Source organism: Trachypithecus francoisi, unplaced genomic scaffold, assembly GCF_009764315.1.
Source record: "Trachypithecus francoisi isolate TF-2019V2 unplaced genomic scaffold, Tfra_2.0 Lachesis_group5, whole genome shotgun sequence".
Taxonomy (NCBI): Eukaryota; Metazoa; Chordata; class Mammalia; order Primates; family Cercopithecidae; genus Trachypithecus; species Trachypithecus francoisi.
Window position 1 is genome coordinate 143,518,455 of NW_022681470.1, and position 24,565 is coordinate 143,543,019.

Genomic DNA, 24,565 nt, shown 5'->3' on the forward strand with positions numbered 1-24,565 from the left:
AAGCATGAAAGCTGATGAGTTTTGGCTGGCCAGAAAGGTTCATTTCTCCCACTTGCATGGAGGGAAAACCAAAATAAACTCCATGACTTCCAGTTCCTTCTGATTGGAGCAATGGGTTTGAGAGCCTAATCTCATGGAAATTAGAAGGAATTTTTCATGGTCTCTCACAAGCCTCTTGCCCTGGTTTCTGTAAGATAACTCAATATATCCTTTAAAATAAAACAACAGCAGTGGCTCACACCTGTAATCCCAGCACTTTGGAAGGTGGATCACTTGAGGTCAGGAGTTCAAGACCAGCCTGGCCAACATGGAGAAACCACGTCTCTACTAAAAAAAAATACAAAAAATTAGCCAGGCATGGTGGTGGGTGCCCGTAATCCCAGCTACTTGGGAGGCTGAGGCAGGAGAATCACTTGAACCCAGGAGGTGGAGGTTGCCGTGAGCCAAGATTGCACCACTGCACTCCAGCCTGGGTGACAGAGTGAGACTCTGTCTCAAAAAAAAAAAAAAGCAAACTAAAAACAATAATAAAAGTCTTCTTTGGCTTAAGTGGATCTCTGTTGCTTGCAAGAAAACATTTTCTGGCTCCAAAAGATGCTGCAGCAGAATATATTTTCCAAACATGATTGTGACAATATGTATAATGTCATACATTCTTTAGGCACTTTGCCTCTCCCTTAGTAAGCCGTGGTGTCTATGTCACCATCCCTTGATCCCTGGCAGATCTTTGGCTTGGCCTTGATGGGCAAATGATGACGGGAGCAATGTTATGTGACTTCTGAGACTAAGTCATAAAAGTGAGACAGCTTCCACCTGGCAGACATGCTCTCTCTCAAGATATTCTCTATAAAGATCTCAGCCACCAAGTAAGTCCAGCAATCTTTCTGTTGTTGTTTAGATGGAGTCTCGCTCTGTCACCCATGCTGGAGTGCAGTGGCGTGATCTCGGCTCACTGCAACCTCTGCCTCCTGGGTTCAAGCGATTCTCCTGCCTCGGCCTCCTGAGTAGCTGGGATTACAGGTGTGCGCCAACACGCCTGGCAATTTTTGTATTTTTAGTCAAGTCAGAGTTTCACCATGTTGGCCAGGCTGGTCTCAAACTCCTGACCTCGTGATCAACCGGCCTCGGCCTCCCAAAATGCTGGGATTACAGACATGAGCCACCGTGCCCAGCCCCAGCAATCTTGAAGTGACCATGCTAGAGAGGCCATATGGAAAAACCATAAAGAGATGGAGAAAGATGCTGGCTGCACCCCAGCTACAGGGCTGGGACTAAGATGAAAACCAGAGTCCTTGCTTACAGCACAATACCAAAGGAGACGCAAAAAAAACCTTGGTAATCAGGATCAATGATATTTTAGTTTAGCAAATTTGCTTATTTGTTTATTATTTTTTGAGATGAGGTCTTGCTGTGTTGCCCAGACTGATCTCGAACTCCTGGGCTCAAGTAATCCTCCCACCTCAGCCTCCTGAGTAGCTGGGATTACAGGCATGTGCCATCATGCCCAGCTTAAGATAAATAATATTTTAATGAACAGTATTTTAAAAGTAACTATTAAAGCAAAAAACATCCGTGATGAATACATATCAAAATTTTACGTAAAGACAGGCTGCGACAGAGCTGTTGGGTCCTAGCCATACTGGAGCTTGCGGCAAAAGGAAAAATTTAAATCCCTATATGCATATTTTTAAATGGTCGATGGTTTTAGTAAAAATATTATCAATGATTTTGCATCTGTTAAAGCCAAGAAAATAGTTATAATAAATTTTGGCTTGGGTATAAATAAAATATTTAAACTTAATATTAGTTTTAACACATAATTTTCAACTTTTTAGTATATTGTTTATCTTAATGTTCTTGGGAAAAAAATAACAAAATGACTGATTTTTTTTTTTAGCCACCAGTTTTGGCGGTGATTTGTTCAGCCCAGCAGTAACTGGTTGGAACAGATACTGTTCATTAATCAGTCTCTTCATGCCAGAAGGGAAAAATGTGTCCCAAAGGTCCCGCCTACTTCCTTTTACGAATTGCTCACGCAATTGCTCACCTCCGATTTCCCTTTGCAAAGGCCACACCCACTTCCCTTTGCAAAGCCCCCCTTACTACATTTGGGAAGCCCCACCCACTTCCCTTTGCAAAGCCCCACCCACTACATTTATGAAGCCCCACCAACAGCCCTTTGCAAAGCCCCACCTACCACATTTGTGAGGCCCCATTGCCTCTCTGCTTACCTCCCACTTTCTTTGAAAGGCCACACCCACTTCCCTTGTAAGGTCACACCCCCTCCCTCTGCTCACCTTTCACGTCCTTTGAAAGGTCACACCCACTTTCTTCACAAGGCCCCACCCACTTCCTTTCCTCACCATTCACTTCCTTTGAGAGTCCCCACCTACTTCCTTTGAGAGTTCCCACCCTTGCCAGGTCCCACCTCCTCCCTCTGCTCACCTTCCACTTCCTTAGGCCACGCCCACTTTTCTTGCAAGGCCCCCGCCCTCCTCTTTCCCCAGTGCCCACCTCCCACACTTACAGAGTACAAGTTGTTGTTCTCCTTCATTGGCAGTCTGTACTGGATGATGGCTTTTAGGGGCTCCAGGCTGCTCTGTGGAATCTGAAAGAAAGTTCTCTGTGGGCTTCATGGCAACCCAGCCCTGGGAAAGACTAAAGCTGGGTTGGATGTCCTAAGCTCTCTCCAGCAACTCCAGCCTTTTTTTTTTTTTTATTTTGAGACACAGTCTTGCTCTGTCACCCAGGCTGGAGTGCATTGGCACAATCGCGGCTTACTGCAAACTCCGCCTCCCGAATTCAAGCCATTCTCTCATCTCAGCATCCCGAGTAGCTGGGATTACAGGCATGCACCATCATACCCAGCTAATTTTTGTATTTTTAGTAGAGTCGGGGTTTCACCATTTTGGCCAGGCTGGTCTCGAACACCTGACCTCAGGTGATCCACCTGCCTCAGCCTCCCAAAGGGCTGGGATTGCAGGTGTGAGTCACTGTGCCCGGCCTCTTTTCTTCCCCTGCCCACACTATAAAATGCTGCTATTGGTCTTGACTGACCCCAAATGACCTGGTTTCAGGACTCCTGGATTCTTTGTAGTCCGTATCACTAGCTTCCAACAGTGTAGGTAGAGGATGACAGCAATCTACCTGAGACAACACATCTCTGACCGAATTATGCTACACAGAAACGTGGATCTTGGTTGATGAGCTAAAGGAAGTCCCTCCCACTCTCCCTTTTCCAGGACTTTGCACCTTGCAGCCCAGATTTAGCTAACCTTTTAGTTGGAGTCGGGCAACAAAAATCCTCCATGAAGTTGGCTGGAACCTGGACAAGTGCAGAGCCCTCTATCCATACCTAGCACGGTAAGGATCAGGCAACCTGCAAGATTCCTATACTCTGTTCATGCCAAAGAAAGGGGGAGGAGGTCTCTCTATGATACTTCTAGCCAATCCAATGAAAAAGTTCCTTGCAACATCCATTTTGCTAATTATAGCCATGCGTCTGGCAGGCATTGGAGAGAAGAGATGGCAGAAGCCCGTGTAGCAGCTGGACAAGTTTTCCAGAGAGAAGAAGAAACAGACATTCAAGGAGCCTGGGGCAGGCAACAGCTTGGGATGTCTGAAGGATATAAAAAGTCCAGGATGGCCAGAGTGGGGACCCAAGACAGTATGATAGGGGAGGGGGAGTATGAAAGAATGGTGAGGCCCAGATCAGCGGAGCCTTGGAGGCAAAGATGAGGAGTTTGGAGTCTATTTAACATCAACAGAAAACCGCAAGAGAATTGGAGGGTTTAAGCAGAGGAGGATCTGTGATTACTTCCCCAGATCAAAGATCTCCAAGTGGAGCTGGGCATCCAATTTGAAAGGAGCATGTCAGGAACCTGGTTTTGAATCTTCTAGACATAGCAACTGGAACAATAAATCCTCCACAGACTTCACTTTCAATGAAACTGAGTCAGAAATAATTCAGATATTTCTTTATTCACTTAAGGCTGGACCTCCTAGAATCAGGACAGAAATCCACAGCAGCCAGGTGGGTGTAGAGGGGAAGGTTGTGTATGTGGCATTTTCCAGTTATGGAAAACTCAAATTAAGCCAGCATTCCCAGATGGAAGAAGGATCCCACCCACCCACCAGCACCCACCCCACAGTGTGTTCTGCTAAGAAGAGGACAAACAGGTATGACATGAGTTTTGGGAACCACAGATGCATCACTTAAGAAAGTAATTTTATGAGCAGTGGTTCATGCCTGTAATCCCAGCACTTTGGGAGGCCAAGGCCATTGGATCACTTGAGGCCAGGAGCTCAAGAGCAGCCTGGCTAACATGGCACAATCCCGTCTCTACAAACAAATGCAAAAATTAGCCAGGTGTGGTGGTGTGCACCTGTAGTCCCAGCTACTTGGGAGGCTGAAGCACGAGAGTCGCTTCAACCTGGGAGGTGGAGGTTGCAGTGAGCCAAGCTAAGATGACACCACTGTTCTCCAGCCTGGACGACATAGTGAGACTGTCTCAAAAAAGAAGAAGAAGAAGGAGAAGGAGAAGGAGGAGAAGGAGAAAGAGGAGAAGGAGAAGAAGGAGAAGGAGAAGGAAGAAGAAGAAGAAGAAGAAGGAAGAAGAAGAAGAAAGAAGAAGAAGAAAGAAGAAGAAGAAGGAGAAGGAGAAGGAGAAGGAGAAGGAGAAGAAGGAGAAGGAGAAGAAGGAGAAGGAGAAGGAGAAGGAGAAGGAGGAGAAGGAGGAGAAGGAGAAAGAGGAGAAGGAGAAGAAGAAGAAGGAAGAAGAAGAAGAAAGAAGAAGAAGAAAGAAGAAGAAGGAGGAGAAGGAGGAGGAGAAGCAGAAGCAGAAGCAGAAGCAGGAGAAGGAGGAGGAGGAGAAGCAGAAGCAGGAGGAGGAGGAGGAGGAAGAAGGAGAAGGAGGAGAAGGAGTAGAAAAAGAAGAAAGAAGAAAGAAAAGAATTTTTAAAAGCTCCAGGCCAGAGGTAGAGATCTGTCCTTACTGAACCAAGTCAGGAATTAGAAGTCAAGAAGTCAAAGGAAGCCAGGCAGCAGAAAGTGTTGTATTTTGCTGAGTCTAGCTAGGATTTCATTGACTCTAGCTTTGGAGATAGTAAATTGGAGATAGTAAATTTTGGAGATAGTAAAATGAAAGAAAACATGGTCAGTAGTGATCAGAGAATGCCATCAATGAAAAGACACATCTCGATTCCAGAGATGTTAAAAAGTGAAGAAATGAGTGACTCAGAGTCATGAAATCATGTATTCAAGAAACAGTCACAGTGGTCCTTGAGCTGAATGATGAACCTAGCCATCTAGGCTCACCCCTCCCAAGGACTCCTCTCCTCTCCAGGACCCTCCTGCCAAAAGCTGAATCAGCAAACTGCAACTCATTCAAACATGTAGGAAATTTAAAGCTTCCACAATAGCCATACAAAGACACTACAATGAAAAAAAAAAAAGTAACACAGGAGCCAAATTTCACTGTACACAAAGAAAACTCACTGGATAATTTCAACACAATGCAAAAGAAAATTGTAACCAAACATTCCAACATAAAACTAAAAATGTGGCCGGGCGCGGTGGCTCAAGCCTGTAATCCCAGCACTTTGGGAGGCTGAGACGGGTGGATCACGAGGTCAGGAGATTGAGACTATTCTGGCTAACATGGTGAAACCCCGTCTCTACTAAAAATACAAAAAAACTAGCTGGGCACGGTGGCGGGCGCCTGTAGTCCCAGCTACTCGGGAGGCTGAGGCAGGAGAATGGCATAAACCCGGGAGGCAGAGCTTGCAGTGAGCTGAGATCCGGGCGGCAGAGCGAGACTCTATCTCAACAACAAAAAAAAAACTAAAAATGTAATGAAGCAAACACAGCTAGAAAGAAAGAACACAAAGCAAACATACAAGCACTCAGGGAAGAGACAGCAGGACACTAGAAAAAAGTGAAACAGGAAGGGATAGAACTTAGGCGAGAAATAGAAGAGAACAACAAAAGTATCTAGAAATGAAGACAATGACAAGAAATGAAGAAAATTATATAGAAGCACAGGCTTGAAATCATTACACTTCCAAAAGAAAAAATAATTAGCAGTGGGATGTATATAAAATAATAGATAAATATTTTTACATGGGGGCTTAAGGCCAGGCATGGGGGCTCATTCCTATAATCCCAGAACTTTGGGAGGCTGAGTCAGAAGGATCAATTGAAGCCAGAAGTTCAAGAGCAGCCTGGGCAACATAGCAAGACCCTGTCTCTACAAAAAAAAAAAAAAAAATGGTTTTTGTTTGTTTGTTTTGAGACAGGATCTCACTCTGTCATCCGGGCTAGAGTGCAGTGGCTCAATCTTGACTCACTGCAATCTCCACCTCCCAGGTTCAAGCGATCCTCCCACCCCAGCCTCCCCAGTAGCTGGGACTACAGGTGCATGCCACCACGTCCAGCTAATTTTTGTATTTTTTGGTAGAGATGGATTTTCACCATGTTGGCCATGCTGTTCTCACAATTCTGACCTCAGGTGATCTGCCTGCCTTGGCCTCCCAAAGTGCCTGGATTACAGGTGTGAACCACCACACCTGGCCCAAAAAATGTTTTAAAAGTTACCCCGGGCCCGGCGCAGTGGCTCACACTGTCATCCCAGCACTTGGAGACCGAGGCAGGCGGATCACGAGGTCAGAAGATCAAGACCATCCTGCCTAACATGGTGAAACCCCATCTCTACTACAACATATAAAAAAATTAGCCAGGCATGATGGCAGGCGCCTGTAGTCCCAGCTACTCAGGAGGCTGAGGCAGGAGAATGGCGTGAACCCAGGAGGCGGAGTTTGCGGTGAGCCAAGATCGCGCCACTGCACTCCAGCCTGGGCAACAGAGCAAGACTCCGTCTCGGAAAAAATAAAGTTAGCCCAACATGGTGGTACATGCTCATAGTCCCAGTTACTTGGAGGACTGAGGCAGAAGGATCAGTTGAGACCAGAAGTTCAAGGCTACAGTGAGTTACAATCACGACATTGCACTCCAGCCTGGGGACAGAGTGAGACCCTGTCTCGGAAAAAAAAAAAAAAAAAAGAAAAGAAAAGAAATGGAGGCTGAATATTAAACTAAGTTAATATGAATTGGAAATCAAACTCCTCCACTTCACTCTGCTTCTCCAAACATCAGCTTCACCACATATACTAATGAGGTCACGGAGGACTCTTGCTGAACCAATGTATGGCCTTATTCTAATGGCCCTCATTAGAATTTACCTGGGAGAAAAAGAACACTTGCCCAGAGCCCTGAGGTCCCCCTGGGTGACTTTGGCAGGCAGTGGGTAGGGGTTTGCTGAGTAGGGGGTTACCGAAAGGATTTTCTGTAACTGTTGATCATTCTCAACCAGCAAGATGTTCACTTTGGCATGAGTGATGACATATTGACAAGCCTCGGCAGAGTTGGTGGCATAAATACCAACACAGAGACCCCTGGGAAAAGAAAACACATTCGTGTGTGCATCCAAACACACCTTAAAGGCAGAATGGCCTGGAAGGTCAAGAGAGAGGAAAGGTTTGCAGGCAAGTTCTTAAGTTTGGAGCCACAGCACCAGCTTCCCTCCCTCCCCAACTTAACGATGAAGACAGCAAAAACGACAATGATGATAAGAGTGACAGCTCCTATGTCACTATGACAACAGGTTGTGGAACACTTAGAACACCCCATTTTACAGATGAGAAAAACAAGGACTCGGCAGTGAAGTTACTCAAGATTACACAGCAAGTAGGTGTTAGACCTAGGATTCGAACTTCTCACTCAGCTCCTGTTCCCATCATTCATGGCCTTTTGCGCTTGCAAGTGGCATCCTCTTTTGCTTTTAATTTGCATTTCCCAATGGATAATGACATTGAGCATCTTTACACCTGCCTTTTGGCTACTTTCCTTTGTGGCATTTCTGTTGAAATCTTCTGCCCCTTTCGATTTTTTTTTTTTTTTGCCTTTTTATTACTGAGTTACAGAATTCCTTTATATATCTTAGATACCAGTCCTTTGTCAGAAATTTGAGGTTTAAGAATATTTTCTCCCAAGTATACAGTTTGCCTGTTCATCTTTTTTTTGTTTTTGTTTTTGTTTTTTAAGATGGGGTCTAGTTCTGTCACCCAGGCTGGCATGCAGTAGTGCAGTCTCAGTTCACTGCAACCTCAGCCTCCTGGATTCAAGCAATTCTCCTGCCTCAGCCTCCTGAGTAGCTGGGATTACAGGCATGCACTACCACACTTGGCTAATTTTTGTATTTTTTGTAGAGAAGGGGTTTTGCCAGGCTGGTCTCAAACTCCTGGCTTCCAGTGATCCACCCGCCCCTGCCTCCCAAAGTGCTGAGATTCCAGGCCTGAGCCATCATGCTCAGCAACTGTTCATCTTATTGGCGTCTTTTAATAAGCAGACTTTTTATGCTAATAAAAAGTCCTATTTGGCAACTTTTTCTCTTATGCTTTTTGCTCTCTGTGTCCTGTCTAAGAAATCTTTCGCTACCCCCAGGTTGTGAAACCATTCCATGCTTTCCTTTTTCTAGAAGCTTTAGAATTTGACTTGAATGATTTGGTCTGTAGTCCATCTCAATTTAATTTTTGCATATGATGTGAGGTAGGGATCAGGGCTGATTTATTTTTCCATACAAATATCCAGTTGGTCCAGCACCACTGGATTACTCTGCTGCCTTTGTTGGAAACCAGTGACCATGTATGCATGGAGCTATTTCTTGCTGTCTGCTTTGTTGATCTAGTTGTTGTGCTTTTAATATGTCAGGGAATGAGGCACGTTATAATTATTTGAGATGGTTACTCTCATCACAGTTCTTAAGCACATACTATTTGCTAAGCGCTGTGCTAAGGGTTTATGAAGCATCCTCTTATTGAATCTCATAACAGCCCTGTGAGGCATGGAGGTGTGTGGTTTCCTGCTCATTCATACAGAACACAAAATAGCAGACAACCCAAGATTTGAACTTGGGTCTGATGTGGCACCAGAGCCCAATCACTGCATGACACTGTCTTACCATTCAGTCCTAAAATGGGGACAGATCTCTTTATTAAAATTTATTCTGGTCTGGTCACAGTAGCTCACGCCTGTAATCCCAGCACTTTGGGAGACTGAGGCGGGTGGATTACCTGAGGTCGGGAGTTTGAGACCAGCCTGGCCAACATGGAGAAATTCTATCTTTACAAAAAATACAAAATTTAGCCAGCCATGGTGGCACATGCCTGTAGTCCCAGCTACTTGGGAGGCTGAGGCAGGAGAATCACTTGAACCCAGGAAGCAGAGGTTGCAGTGAGCCAAGATCACACCACTGCCCTGCAGCCTGGGTGACGAGACTCCACCTCTCTCTCTGTATATCAAATATATCATATAATATGTATTATATTATTTATATTATAGTATATATATTATATAATATATGTAATAATTACATATTATAATCATATATAATTATATACTATATTATTACATATGTTATATATAATAGTATATACTATTATATATAATAGTATATATTATATATATATTCCCTTTTTTTTTTTTTTGAGACGGAGTCTTGCTCTGTCACCCAGGCTGGAGTGCGGTGGCCGGATCTCAGCTCACTGCAAGCTCCGCCTCCCGGGTTCACGCCATTCTCCTGCCTCAGCCTCCTGAGTAGCTGGGACTACAGGCGCCCGCCACCTCGCCCGGCTAGTTTTTTGTATTTTTAGTAGAGACGGGGTTTCACCGTGTTAGCCAGGATGGTCTCGATCTCCTGACCTCGTGATCCGCCCGTCTCGGCCTCCCAAAGTGCTGGGATTACAGGCTTGAGCCACCGTGCCCGGCTCCTTTTTTTTTTTTTGAGACAGGGTTTCACTCTTGTTGTACAAGCTGGAGTGCAATGGCACAATCTCGGCTCACTGCAACCTCTGCCTCCTGGGTTCAAGTGATTCTCCTGCCTCAGCCTCCCAAGTAGCTGGGATTACAGACATGCACCACTACGCTCGGCTAATTTTGTATTTTTTTTTCAGTAGACATGGAGTTTCTCCATGTTGGTCAGGCTGGTCTCAATCTCCTGACCTCAGGTAACCCGCCCGCCTCAGTATCCCAAAGTGCTGAGATTACAGGTATGAGCCACCGCACCAGGCCTCTCTCTCTCTATATATAAAATATATATTATATGTTATATATTATATATAATTTACATATTATATATTATATATATATTATGTGAGGTAGGGATCAGGGCTGATTTATTTTTCCATACAAATATCCAGTTGGTCCATCACCACTGGATTACTCTGCTGCCTTTGTTGGAAACCAGTGACCATGTATGCATGGAGCTATTTCTTGCTCTCTGCTCTGTTGATCTAGTTGTTGTGCTTTTAATATGTCAGGGAATGAAGCACGTTATGATTATTTGAGATGGTTACTCTCATCACCGTTCTTAAGCACATACTATTTGCTAAGCGCTGTGCTAAGGGTTATTGAATCTTATTGAATCTCTTATTGAATCTTCATAACAGCCCTGTGAGGCAAAATATATATATTATATATATAATATTATCTATACTATATATAGTATTACTATTAGGAAGGAAGGAAGAAGGAATATATATTATATATATTATATATTATATATATTTCAACTCTCTGTAAGACGGGGTAGTATATGCTCATAAAAATTTAGAAAATAGAATATAACATATTAGGGTGCTCTTAGTCTCAATGATGAGATATAACTAACATTAATATTTATTACTAGTCACCACCCTCAATTTCTTTTCCTTCCTTCCTTCCTTCTTTCTCTCTCTTTTTCTTTTCTTTCTTTCTATTTTTTTTTTTTTTTTTTTTTTTTTTACAGACAGGGTCTCACTCTGTTGCCCAGGCTGGAGTGCAGTGGTGTGATCATAATTCACTGCAGTCTCAACTTCTTGGGCTCAAGCCATCCTTCCACCTCTGCCTCCCAAGTAGTTGGGACTACAGGCACACACCACCATGCCTGGCTAATTTTAAAAGCACCTTTTTCTTTTTTTTTTTTTTGTAGAGACAGAATCTTGCTATGTTGCCTAGGCTGGTCTTGAGCTCTTGGGCTAAGGCAATCTTCCCACCTCAGCCTCCCAAAGTGCTGGGATTACAGGCATGAATCACTGTGCCCAGCCTCTCAATTTTTTCATAGCAGTGGCTGCTGCTACTGTTGTTGTTGCTGTTGTTATTATTAATCTTGACTCGAACAAATGAGTTCAGGTCTCAGGGTCTTTATCCAACCACAACGTGATTCTGGGGAAGCCACTTAACCTTGATGGGTTCCAGATTATCGTCACCATCATTATTACTCGGGATCATGATGGCAGCTACCTCAAAGGGCTACCATGAACAGTCAGTGATATCATATGGGTGAGAGTGGCCAGCAATACTTGCTATATTAATCATTGGTCTTTTAATTTTTTTTTTTTTTGAGACGGAGTCTCGCTCTGTCGGCCAGGCTGGAGTGCAGTGGCGTGATCTCGGCTCACTGCAAACTCCGCCTTCTGGGTTCACGCCATTCTCCTGCCTCAGCCTCCTGAGTAGCTGGGACTACAGGTGTCCGCCACCACGCCTGACTAATTTTTTGGTATTTCTAGTAGAGATGGAGTTTCACCGTGTTAGCCAGGATGGTCTGCATCTCCTGACCTCGTGATCCACCCGCCTCTGTCTCCCACAGTGCTGGGGTTACAGGTGTGAGCCACCGCGCCTGGCCTGGTATTTTAAATGTTAAGCATAGTTGTAGCCATACAGTGTATAAAGATTTTGATACCTGCTTTGTCACCTCTGACATCAAAAATGTTTAAAATGTGCTCTTCAGAGCCATCATTTCAAAATATTACCCGGAATCCCATCCAGAAGGCATCTCGTGGTTTAATCCCCAGCTATGGGACACTTAGGTTGTCCCTGACTTTTTGCCATCACTAATAGCACTTCCAAGAAGCATCTTTGTGCATAAGCCAAAATATATTCTCATGTTTTGATTTTGTTTCTTTAAGTAAAAACTCCCAAGGTAGAATTACCAGCTCAAAAAGAAATCAGTATTTTATTTTTACTTTTTTTTTTTTTTTTTTTCATGATTAGAGCCTGGGCAACATAGCAAGAAACCATCTCTACAAAAAAAAAAAAAAAAAAAAAAAAGAAATTAGCCGGGTGTAGTGGTGTGTGCTCATAGTCCCAGTTACTCTGGAGGCTGAGGCGGGAGGATCGCATGAGCCCAAGATTTCAAGGCTGCAGTGAGCTAGATTGCACCACTGCATTCCAGTCTGGGTGACAGAGCGAGACTCTGTCTCACAAAAACTCCAAAGCAGACAAACAGAAAAACCCCACTGGTATGGTAGCATCTGGACTGGGTTCTCGTCATTTATGTAAATACTGAGTAACCTGGTAAACCAGACCCCAGAGGTGAACAAAACACAGTCAGTGTCATGGGAGGTTAATGTCGGGATATCCCAGCCCCTCCCTAACTCCCAGGTAATATAACTAGAGGAATTCCCTCTTTTATTTGTGTGTGTGCATGTGTGTTTAGGAGCTATTTTTTGTTTGTTTGTTTGTTTGTTTGTTTGAGACAGAGTCTTGCTCTGTCACCCAGGCTGGAGTGCAGTGGCATCATCTCGGCTCACTGCAACCTCCACCTCCCGGGTTCAAGCAATTCTCCTGCCTCAGCCTTCCAAGTAGCAGGGATTGCAGGCACCCGCCACCACACCCAGCTAATTTTTGTATTTTGTTAGTAGAGATGGGGTTTCGCCATGTTGGCCAGGCCGGTCTGGTACTCCGGACCTCAGGTGATCTGCCCACCTTGGCCTCCCAAAGTGCTGGGATTACAGGTATGAACCACCGTGCCTGGCCATTTTGTGGAGTTTTAAAAGGTTTTTTTTAATTTTTATTTTTAGAGCAGAGTGCTGGCTTTACTGCCCACTGGCTGTGTGAGCCTCAGTTCCCTCATCTGTAGATAGGGGATGATAGGACCCACTTCACATTGCTGTCGTGAGGTCTTCCAGGATCATACACACGGAGCACAATGCTTTTGCACATAATCAGAAGCCTCTAAATGCTGTGATTATTATTTTGTCTGCAAAATGTTCTGCAGCTGAAGAAAACTGAGAGGTCTGAGACCGCTGGTCTAATGGGTGTTATTGCATATGACCTGTGATCAGAATAATTTGTTCATGCATCTATCCTGCCTGCTAACTAGGGCGTTCATCCAAAATGCCTGTTTGCATCTCACACCTAACAAGCCCAGGGGTCCCAGGCCCAGGGTAGCAGCTCCTTAATCCTCACTGTGAACCAAGCCAATGACCTTACCCGGCTAGGATGGCGCCAACAGCAGTGATAAACCACTCTGCAGAGTTAAACCCCAGGATGCCAACTCCGTGGAAACGCTCCAGGCCCAGCTGGGAAGGAAAAAAACAGAAAACAAAACATAAACACGGAGATGTTACATCATTAGGATATGTGACGTTAGAGTCAAATGTAGTCACATGGAGGCCGGGCGCGGTGGCTCACACCTGTAATCCCAGCACTTTGGGAGGCTGAGGTGAGAGAATTGCTTGAGGTCAGAAGTTCAAGACCAGCCTGGGCAACACAGTGAGACCCCTGTCTTTACAAAAGAGTAGAAAAGTTCGCCAGGCATGGTGGTTCACCCTTGTCGTCCCGGCTACTTGGGCAGCTGAGGCAGGAGGATCACTTGAGCCCTAGAGTTCGAGGCTGCAGTGAGCTATGATTGCACCACTGCACTCCATCCTGGGCAACAGAGTGAGACCCTGTTTCAAAACAAAACAAAAGTAGCCACATGGAGTGGGAGACAGCATTGAGCCTAAAATCTGAGGTGTAATATTGTTTTTTGTTTTTTTGCTTTTTTGATTTTTTTTGAGATGGAGGCTCGCTGTGTCGCCCAGGCTGGCGTGCAGTGGCGCAATCTTGACTCACTGCAAGCTCCACCTCCCGGGTTCACGCCATTCTCTTGCCTCAGCCTCCCGAGTAGCTGAGACTACAGGCACCCGCTACCACGCCCGGCTAATTTTTGTATCTTTAATAGAGACGGGGTTTCACCTTGTTAGCCAGGATGATCTCAATCTCCTGACCTGGTGGTCTGCTCGCTTTGGCCTCCCAAAGTGCTAGGATTTCAGGCGTGAGCCACCACGCCCGGCCTGAGCTGTAATATTTTTAATTTTTGTGACTATGGGAGGTTTGTTTACCTCCCTCTGCATAACACATCATTTATTATTTTTATTTTTATGTTTTGTTTCATTTATTGTGGTAAAATGTATATAACATGGATTTTACCATTTTCTTTTCTTTGTTTTTTTTTTTTTTTTTTGAGACAGTCTCACTCTGTTGCCCAGGCTGGAGTGCAGCACTGCAATCTCGGCTCACTGCAACCTCTGCCTCCTGAGTTCAAGTGATTCTCCTGCCTCAGCCTCCCAAGTAGCTGGGATTACCAGCATGCGCCAACACGCCTGGCTAATTTTTTTATTTTTAGTAGAGTCAGCGTTTCACCATGTTGGCCAGGCTGGCCTCGAACCCCTGACCTCAAGCAATCCTCCCGCCTCGGCCTCCCAAAGTGCTCACACCTGTAATCCACCACACCCAGCCCGTTTTCACCTTTTTTTTTTTTTTTTGACGGAGTGTCGCTGTGTCCCCCAGGCTGGAGTGCAGTGGCACGATCTCGGCTCACTGCAAGCCCTGCCTCCCGGGTTCATGCCATTCTCCTGCCTCAGCCTCCCGAGTAGCTGGGACTACAGGCGCCCGCCACCACGCCCGGCTAATTTTTTTGTATTTTTCATAGAGACGGGGTTTCATCATGTTAGCCACGATGGTCTCGATCTCCTGAACTCGTGATCTGCCCGCCTCAGCCTCCCAAAGTGCTGGGATTCCAGGCATGAGCCACCGTGCCTGGCCCTATTTTTATTTTTAATGAAAGCACTCAAGGAATGATATCAGATAGTGGTGATAAGTTGCATATGTAGGTTGGGCATGGTAGCTCACGCCTGTAATCCCAGCCCTTTGGGAGGCTGAGGCTGGTGGATCACCTGAGGTCAGGAGTTTGAGACCAGCCTGGCCTACATGGTGAAAACCCCATCTCTACTAAAAATACAGAAAATTAGCCAGGCATGGTGGCACACTCCTGTAATTCCAGAGACTTGGGAGGCTGAGGCAGGAGAATTGCTTGAACCCGGGAGGCAGAGGTTGCAGTGAGCCCAGATTGTGCCATTACACTCCAGCCTAGGCGACAAAAAAAAGAAAAAGAAACAGGATCTTGCTCTTTTGCCCAGGCTGGAGTGCAGTGGGTGATCATAGCTCACTGCAGCTTCAACTTCCTAGGCTCCATCAATCCTACCTCAGCCTCCTGAGTAGCTGGGATTATGGGCCTGCTCCACTGAGTCTAATTTTTTAAAAATTTATTTTTGTAGGGCTGGGTGTGGTGGCTCACGCCTATAATCCCAGCACTTTGGGAGGCTGAGGCGGGTGAATCTCTTAGGTCAGGAGTTCGAGACCAGCCTGGCCCACATGGTGAAACCCCGTCCTATTAAAAATACAAAAAATTAGCCAGGCGTGGCAGTACGCATCTGTAGTCCCAACTACTTGGGAAGCTGAGGCAGGAGAATTGCTTGAACCTGGAGGCAGAGGCTGCAGTGAGTCAAGATCACGCCACTACACTCCAGCCTGGGCAACAGAGTAAGACTCTATCTCAAAAAAAAAAAAAAAGTTGCACATGTAAAGGTACAGACTTGTCCTGAATGTGGCTGAGAATAAACCAGGAAACTCAGAAACAAAAGCAAGCATCCTTAGGGGAAAACTCCCTCTTTGTTCTGGGTACTGCCAACCAACATTGTCGGCTCTTTTAGTCACACGGGATCACGGCTGGCAATGATCTGCTGTTCTTGGGGGAAAAGGAACCATTTGGAAGACATTTGCCTGCTGATACCTCAGGATGAGACGCCAAGTGTTTCAGTGACCAAAAGGCTGGCTTTATTGTGGATAGAGTGTGTTTTTATTAATGCCTATTAATAATAATTACACTGATTAATTTCTACTTGGGGCTGCAAGTAGTTTTGTCTGTTTTTCTTTTTGGTTTTGTTTTTACTTTGGTCTCCAAGTTTTGTTTTTGTTTGTTTGTTTTATGAGACGGAGTTTCACCCAGGCTGGAGTGCAATGGCACGATCTCGGCTCACTGCAACCTCTGCCTCCTGGGTTCAAGCAATCCTCCTGCCTCACCCTCCTGAGTAGCTGGGATTACAGGCGTGCACCACCACACCTGGCTAATGTTTGTATTTTTAGTATAGGTGGGGTTTCACCATGTGGGCCAGGCTGGTCTCAAACTCTTGACCTCTTGACCTTGATCGGCCAACGTTGGCCTCCCAAAGTGCTGGGATTACAGGCATGAGCCACCATACTTGGTCAGGTCTCCAAGATTTAGGGGAGGAGGGGGACCTTCAACTCCACGGAACTAAGAACATGGCGAAAGGAGACCATCTTTCAGGAGAGATGAACTAGCCACAGCGACATAGTATGAGGGTGGGGCCACCAAGAAGAAACCCAGCCCAAGCACATGGTTCTCTCTCTTTTTTTTCTTTAAGACACGATCTCTGTTGCCCAGGCTGGAGTGCAATGGTGCAATCACAGGTCACTGCAGCTTCAACCTCCCAGGCTCAGGTGATCCTCCCACCTCGGCCTCCTGATAGCTGGGTCTACAGGCATGTGCCACCGCACCTGGCTAATTTTTAAATTTTTTATTGAGACTGGGGTCTATGTTGCCCAGGCTGGTCTTGAACTCTGGGCTCAGTGATCCTCCTGCCTCTATGTTCCAAAGCCCTAGGATTACAGACATGAGCCACTGACCCCAGCCTTTTTCCCTCTCTCTTTTGCTTCATTCATTCTAGGGGGGACTGGCAACCATGCTGTGAAGACACTCAAGCAATTCTGTGGAGAAGGCCATGGAATGAGGTGCTGAGACTTCCTGCCAACAACCAGCCATCTAGGTAAGTAAGTTTGGAAGTAAAGCCTCCAGCCCCGGTTGAGCCTTCAGATGAGACAGCCCCAGCTGATAGCTTGGCTGCAACCTCGTGAGAGACCTGGAGCCAGAACCACACAATTTCAAAGTAGCTCCTAAATTCTCAATCCACAGAAATTGTGAGGTGATAAATGTTTGTTGTTTCAAGTCAGTATGTTTTGGGATAATATGTTATGCAGAAGCAACAAACTAATACATAGAGATAGTATGTTAGGGACAAATGCAAGAGGTAGAACCATGGGTGTAGTAGGCTATTATGTGTGTAAAAATTTGCATATATAAAAATTGTATTTTATATATATATATATACATAATCTATTTCCCAAAAGGGCACACAAAAAACTGACAATGGTGGCTGCTTCCTTGGAGAGGAACTAGATGTCTGAGGCTCATGAATCAGAGGGAAATTTTTCACTAATTAACCTTTGTATCTTTTGGTGCCCTGTGAATTTTGTACCACATATATGTATGTGTATTACCTATTCAGAATGAATGGTTGAGCAAAGGAGAATGAATGAATGAATCTTACCTTGATCAAGGATTTTGCAGCCTTCCGACAAGCCTCATAGTACTGGTTGAAATTCAGAACTTCCCACTTTTTGCCGTTCAGGGATGCAAGGGCTGGATAAGTTCCAAATCGGTTGACTGACTCTCGAAAAAATTCAGGGATGGTCATCGGGGTCTCATGGCCCGGTCCATGTTTGGATAGCCTCAGAAGGACTTCTCCATCTCGACAGGTGGTCCACAGCCTGGGAGTAACTGCAAATAGTTACCAGAGTTGGGTGGCAAATGTTTTAATTTATTTAACAACTTTGGAGGGGGGGCGGTTGGTGTCTTTTTGGACCTAAGGTGCTGAGAGTTGAATTAATCCCCTTTTAGGGTGAAGTTATGTGGTCAACACTGGCAAGACAAGCTTCCTTTCTCTTTATTTATTTTTTCATTCCCCCCAAAAAAATTTTTAATAAGTTGAAAGGATTGTATACCAAGCACTTTCTTACCCAACACCTAGATTCTACAACTGCTAGCATTTTACTATATATTATCACACATCTGTTCTGCTATCTTTGTTCTGTCCATTGTTTTTTGTTTTTTTGTTTGTTTTTTCTTTTCTTTTCTTTTTTTTTTTTTTCTGGAGACACAGTCTTACTCTGTCAGCAGGCTGGAGTGCACTGGCACAATCACAGCTCACTGCAACCTCGACCTCCTAGGCTCAAACCATCCTCCCACCTCAGCCTCCCAAATAACTGGGACTACAGGCGAACACCACCATGCCTAGCTAATTTTATTTTTTGATGTTTTGTAGAGATGGGGTTCTACTGTGTTTCTGAGGCTGATCTCAAACTCCTGGGCTCAAACAATCCTCTCTCAGTTTCTCAAAGTGCTGGGATTACAGGCATGAGCCACTGCACCTGGCCCCATCTTATTTTTTTTTTATTATTATTTTGTCTTGTTTTTGTTTTTGAGATGAAGTTTTGCTCTTCTTGCCCAGGCTCGGCTCACTGCAACCTCCGCCTCCTGGGTTCAAGCAATTCTCCTGCTTCAGCCTCCCAAGTATCTGGGATTATAGACATGCACCACTACGCCTAGCTACTTTTGTATTTTTAGTAGAGACGGAATTTCTCCATGTTGGTCAGGCTGGTCCCGAACTCCCGACTTCAGGTGATCCACCTGCCTTCGCCTCCCAAAGTGCTGGGATTACAGGCATGAACCACCATGCCTGGCCTATTATTATTATTTTTTGAGACGGGGTCTCACTCTGTTGCCCAGACTGGAATGCAGTAGTGCGATCTTGGCTCACTGCAATGTCACTACCCACATCTTCATCTCAGAAATCTGGAATTGTGAGACAATATGTTTCTGTTGTTTCAGACACTCAGTTTGGGGCACTTTGTTAAAAAAAATTAGCCAGGCATGGTGGTGCATGCCTGTAATGCCAGCTACTTGGGTGGCCGAGGCATGAGAATCGCTTGAGCCTGGGAGGCAGAGGTTGCAGTGAGTTGAGACTTACTACATTCCAGGTATGTGCCACCACACCGGGCTAATTTTTATAGTTTTAAGAGGCAGGGTTTTGTCATGTTGTCCAGGCTGGTCTCAAATTCCTGGCCTCAAGCAATCTGCCCACCTCAGCTTCCTAAAGTACTAAGATTACAGATGTGAACCACTGTGCCCAGCCAGTTTTCTAGGGATTTAGATGAATATTCCACCCCTTGGACCCATAAAGGTCCTCAAACTCCTTTTGTGCGTGACGCTATCTTTCGAGTACTCCCGCACTCCCTCTCCTTGAATGTGTACTTTGCAATGCAAGTACTTTTATTTGCTATAAACCTCAGTACTTTCAGTTTTGTTTTTGTTTTTTTTTTGAGATGTAGTCTCACTCTGTGGCCCAGGCTGGAGTGCAGTGACGCTATCTTGGCTCACTGCAAGCTCCGCCTCCCGGGTTCACGCCATTCTCCTGCCTCAGGCTCCCGAGTAGCTGGGACCACAGGCGCCTGCCACCATACTCTGCTAATTTTTTGTATTTTTTAGTAGAGACAGGGTTTCACCGTGTTACCCAGGATGGTCTTGATCTCCTGACCTCGTGATCTGCCCACCTCAGCCTCCCAAAGTGCTGGGATTACAGGCGTGAGCCACCGTGCCTGGCCCACTTTCAGTATTTTCTGACTTGTTTCTTGAATTCACTCTTGATGGTGTCAAGAGCCTGGACAATGGCTGGGTTCGAGGTCCCACCGGCGTTTGGGGACCTCCCCCAGCCCACTGGTATCAAAGCTGTCTATGATGTCACCATGTCCCTTGACTTTAGCTCTGGCAGTAAAATGATTACAGCCTAGTGTTAATAAGTCACTATGATCATATCTGCGCCATATCCACATGGATGGTTCCTGGGTACTTTATCCACTTGGGCTCACTATCCTGACAGGCAGGTGCTGTTATCAATGCCCCCATCATTCAGGTATGCAAATGAGGCCTCCAAAGAGCAAGTGACTTGCCCAGTGTCACATGACCAGTAGAGCAGAGCTCTGAATTAAGTGAACCACTTGCCCTGCTACCTCAACACCTTATCAAGAGTAGAAAATAGGCCCCAGGCTGGGCATGGTGGCCCACACCTGTAATTCCTGCACTTTGGGAGGCCAAGGTGGGAGGATTGCTAGAGCCCAGGAGTTCAAGACCAGCCTGGAGAGCAAAGCAAAACCCTGTCTCTCCAAAAAAAATACAGAGCTGGGCATGGTGGTGTGCACCTGTAGTCCCAGCTACTTTGAGGGCTGAGGCAGGAGGATCACTTGAGCCTGTGAGGTCAAGGCTGCAGTGAGCTATGATTGTACCACTGCACTCCAGCCTGCATGACAGAGCAAGACATTGTCTCAAAAAAAGGGGTGGAGGGTGGGGGTCAGCAGGGTCAGTCAAGGAACGGCTACATCTTTCTAGATCCAGACTCCTCTGCAAAGAGCCTTTGTGGAATCAATGTGCCTCTCTCTCTCCCATGCACTCTTTAGTGCAATATACCTTCTGTTTTATTCATGTCTACTTCAAGATCTTTAGCTCCTTCTTGAATCGTTGGGGTTCCAGTCATTCCAGGTGTGCAGAAACCATGCTTCACAGTACTGCAAGGCAAAAAAGCAGGAGTTTAACAGGATTGGTAAAGGGGCTGTAGGTATGAGGCTAACTCCTCCATCCACTGGTCATGTCTGCCTAGCATCCTGGGATCCATTGGTCATGCCTGTCCTGGGCCTGGGGGCAGAGGAGAATGGCTGGCATGCCAGATAATAGAGCATTTGTAAAACCCAGAAGGTATTCAATCTGTGAGTTTACAGAAAATGTCTGGGCTTATACACAACTCTGTGAGTGAGAAAACATTTTGAAGCCTCCCAAGGGAAAGAAACTCTCATGGGACCACACATTTATGTTCTCTTAAAGGTAGTATTAATATGAAAACTCAAAGGGCCTAAAGGAGAAACAGGATAAATCTTGCTACATAAAACTTTTAAATTTTCCACATAGCAAAGAATACCATAAACAAAAATCAAGAGATCAACAAATTAGGGAAAGATATGGACAATACATCCAAAAATATAAAAGCTTGATTTCCTTCATATGTAAAGAACCCTGAGGAGTTAGTCAGAAAAAGACCAAAACCCAAAGGGAAAGTGGGCAAAGGACATGAACAGATAATTATCTGAAACTAAAAAGTGACTTTTAAAAAGAAGAAAACATGCTCAAACTCAGTCCTGTGAGAAATACAGTAGAAAATATGATGCGGTTTTCACCTCTCAGGTTAACTAAGATCAAAAAAGTTGACAATATTTTCTATTATGAAAATGTGGGAAAACAGGTGCTCTCATTCATTGTGGTAAAATCAATGCCATCTCTTTAGAAAACATTTAAGATCACATGGGGTTTTGTTTTGTTGCCTAGGCTAGAGTGCAGTGGCACAATCTCAGCTCACTGCAACCTCCACTTCCTGGGTTCAAGCAATTCTTCTGTCTCAGCCTCCCGACTAGCAGGAATTACAGGCCACCATACCCAGCTAATTTTTTTTTTTTTTTTTTGAGATGGAGTCTCCCTCTGTCACCCAGGCTGGAGTGCAGGGGCGCGATCTCCGCTTATTGCAAGCTCCGCCTCCCGGGTTCATGCCATTCTCCTGCCTCAGCCTCCAGAGTAGCTGGGACTACAGGCGCCCACCACCACACCTGGCTAATTTTTTTGTATTTTTCGTAGAGACGGGGTTTCACCGTGTTAGCCAGGATGGTCTCCATCTCTTGACCTCGTGATCCACCCGCCTCAGCCTCCCAAAGTGTTGGGATTACAGGTGTGAGCCACCGCGCCCGGCCTATGCCTGGCTAATTTTGTATTTTTAGTAGAGACAGTTTCTCTATGTTGGTCAGGCTGGTCTCAAACTCCCAACCTCAGGTGATCCCCCGGCCTCGGCTTCCCAAAGTGCTGGGATTACAGGTGTCAGCCACTGCGCCTGGCCTAAAATCACAAATTCTAAATATCAATTTATTCCAATCAAAAATGTCCCCAGATATTGTCAACTTTGTCCCCTGGGGGAAGTGGAGGCCAAATGATTGGTCGATATTTATTGAAACTGATTTTTCCAGTGGCTTTCAGGGAGGAAAATTGTGTGATTTTGTTCATGATAAAGAGTGTACTCGATACAAGAATCAAGCAGTTGTTATGAATTCTAGATTTGCAGTAATGTTTTATGGACTGTAAATGTTTCTATCAGTGAGCGCAGGAACACAGCAGGCAACAACTTGAGTAAACGCTTTGGTGAATGCAGCCCTCTCACATGCACGTGGTTCTTACACCAGCCCTCTGCCTGGAACTCTCTTCCCCTCAGATAGCTGGGACTACAGGTGCATGCCACCATGCCTGGCTAATTTATTTTTATTTTTATTTTTGTAGAGCTGGGGGCCTAGCCATATTGCCCAGGCTGGTCTTGAACTCCTGACCTCCAGCAATCCCCCCACCTCGGCCTCCCAAAGTGCTGGGATTTGCAGGCGTGAACCACCACACCAGGCCCCTCTTTTCTTTATAAATCACCCATCTTCAGGTATTACTTTATGGTAATGCAAAATGGGCAAATAAAATTAGTATCCGGAGTATGACAAGAACTCTGGATTTAAAAGACAAAAGTAAACAACCCAGTGTTTTATGACGAAAAATGTAAACAGGCAGGTCACAAAAGAGGAGCCTGGATGGGCTATAAATCCTGGACAAGATGCTCAGGAGCTTTGGTCATCAGGGAACTGCACGTTAAAAATCACATGATCATTTCACCCCCAGCAGATGTGCAAAAATGCACGCAGGCTGAGCGCGATGGCTCATGCCTCTGAGCCCAGCACTTTGGGAGGCCAAGGCAGGTGGATCACTTGAGCTCAGGAGTTCTCCACAGAGGACTTGTAAATTACTAGTAATATTCGATTTCACGAAGTGAAAAGGGCACACAGATATTTATTGTTATTCATTAAATCGTACAGGTATGTTTTATGTTATTTTACATGCATTATATGTTTCGCAATTTTAAAAGGCCATGTAGGGTTCAGGTGCAGTGGCTCACGCCTGTAATCCCAGCGCTTTGGGAGGCTGAGGTGGATGGATCACGAGATCGGAGGTCGAGACCATCCTGGCTAACACGGTGAAAGCCCGTCTCTACTAAAAAAATACAAAAAATTAGCTGGGCGTGGTGGTGGGTGACTGTAGTCCCAGCTACTCGGGAGGCTGAGACAGGAGACTGGCGTGAACCCAGGAGGTGGAGCTTGCAGTGAGCCGAGATCACGCCAGAGTGAGACTCAGTCTCAAAAAAAAAAAAAAAATTAGCTGGACATGGTGGCGTGCGCCTGTAATCCCAGCTACTTGGGCGGTTGAGGTGGGAGGATCGCTTGAACCTGGGAGGCAGAGGTTGCAGTGAGCTGAGATCATGCCACTGCACTATAGCCTGGGCGAAAGAGTGAGACCCTGTCTCACAGAAAAAGAAAAAAGAAAAGAAAAAGAAAAGAAAATGCATGCCCTTCTCCCATACCACTGGCACCTGTCACTCTTCGAGAGGTGTGGTTCTGGCCATCTGGCAAGGCACCTGGAGCTGGGACATCTGGTCACTCAGGTGTTTTCTTCTTCCTGCAAAGACAGTAAACAGGTAGCCCCACCTGGAAACCTGAACATGAGCTGCCCCTTCCCAGCCCCTGTCACCCTCTCTGTCCAGCCGGGATGATGGTGGTGGTGGGAGGAAGGAGGATGGGTGCTTTCCCTCCACAACAGGCCTTCTACCCCATTCAACCTTCCAGAACCTTCCATCCCAGCCACCTCTTGTGACATCACTGGCTGTCCCTGCCTCCGCACCCCACCCCCACCCTAGGGGGAGCTGTTTCCAGGATGGGGAGATTGCTTTTTCATGCATCGTTAATTGATTCCTGCATGCATGCACTTCTGTATGTGTTCATGACATTTTTATTGGGCCATGACCGTAATGCCAGGGATTGTGCTGGATGCTGGAGACATAAAGATGAACAAAACCAGGCCAGGCGCAGTGGCTCACGCCTGTAATCCCAGCACTTTGGGAGGCCGAGGCGGGCGGATCACAAGGTCAGGAGATCGAGACCATCCTGGCTAACACGGTGAAACCCCATCTCTACTAAAAATACAAAAAATTAGCTGGGCGTGGTGGCAGGTGCCTGTAGTCCCAGCTACCCCAGAGGCTGAGGCAGGAGAATGGCGTGAACCCGGGAGGCGGAGCTTGCGATGAGCCAAGATTGCGCCACTGCACTCCAGCCTGAGTGACACAGCAAGACTCCATCTCAAAAAAAAAAAAAAAAAAAAAAGATGAACAAAACCAGATGAGGCCTGTTCAAGAAAATAAGGGGAGGCCTAGAGTCACACAAACAAATGCAAACTTATTGTGAAGAGAAGCCCCAAGGCGTGTTGAGGCTTGATCAGAGGATCCCACCCAGGCAGGGAGTCTGGGAGTGGTTTCTTTCTTTTCTTTCTTTTTTTGAGACCCAGTCTTGCTGTGTCGTCCAGGCTGGAGTGCAGTGGAATGATCTCAGCTCACTGCA

The 24,565-nt window shown here is 45.7% G+C and overlaps 1 protein-coding gene across 8 annotated transcripts in view; it reads right to left on the reverse strand.

Moving 5' to 3' along the window:
• Nucleotides 1–23,808, reverse strand: part of ACSBG2 (acyl-CoA synthetase bubblegum family member 2) — a 59,814-nt gene extending 36,006 nt beyond the window's left edge. For 2 of the 8 annotated variants that reach the window (XM_033199886.1, XM_033199884.1), the window contains exons 1-6: nucleotides 23,545–23,808; nucleotides 20,517–20,614; nucleotides 17,545–17,774; nucleotides 13,307–13,395; nucleotides 7,332–7,452; nucleotides 2,528–2,608 (exon numbers count right to left, since the gene is read on the reverse strand). In XM_033199886.1, the coding sequence (XP_033055777.1) occupies nucleotides 2,528–2,608; nucleotides 7,332–7,452; nucleotides 13,307–13,395; nucleotides 17,545–17,774; nucleotides 20,517–20,583 (588 nt within the window). In that variant the 5' untranslated portion in view covers nucleotides 20,584–20,614; nucleotides 23,545–23,808. Of the gene's footprint in view, nucleotides 1–2,527; nucleotides 2,609–7,331; nucleotides 7,453–13,306; nucleotides 13,396–17,544; nucleotides 17,775–20,516; nucleotides 20,615–23,535 lie in introns of all 8 variants that reach the window. The other 6 variants (XM_033199891.1, XM_033199890.1, XM_033199889.1 and 3 more) reach the window with 5 other exon arrangements.
• Between the last annotated feature and the right edge of the window lie 757 nt (nucleotides 23,809–24,565).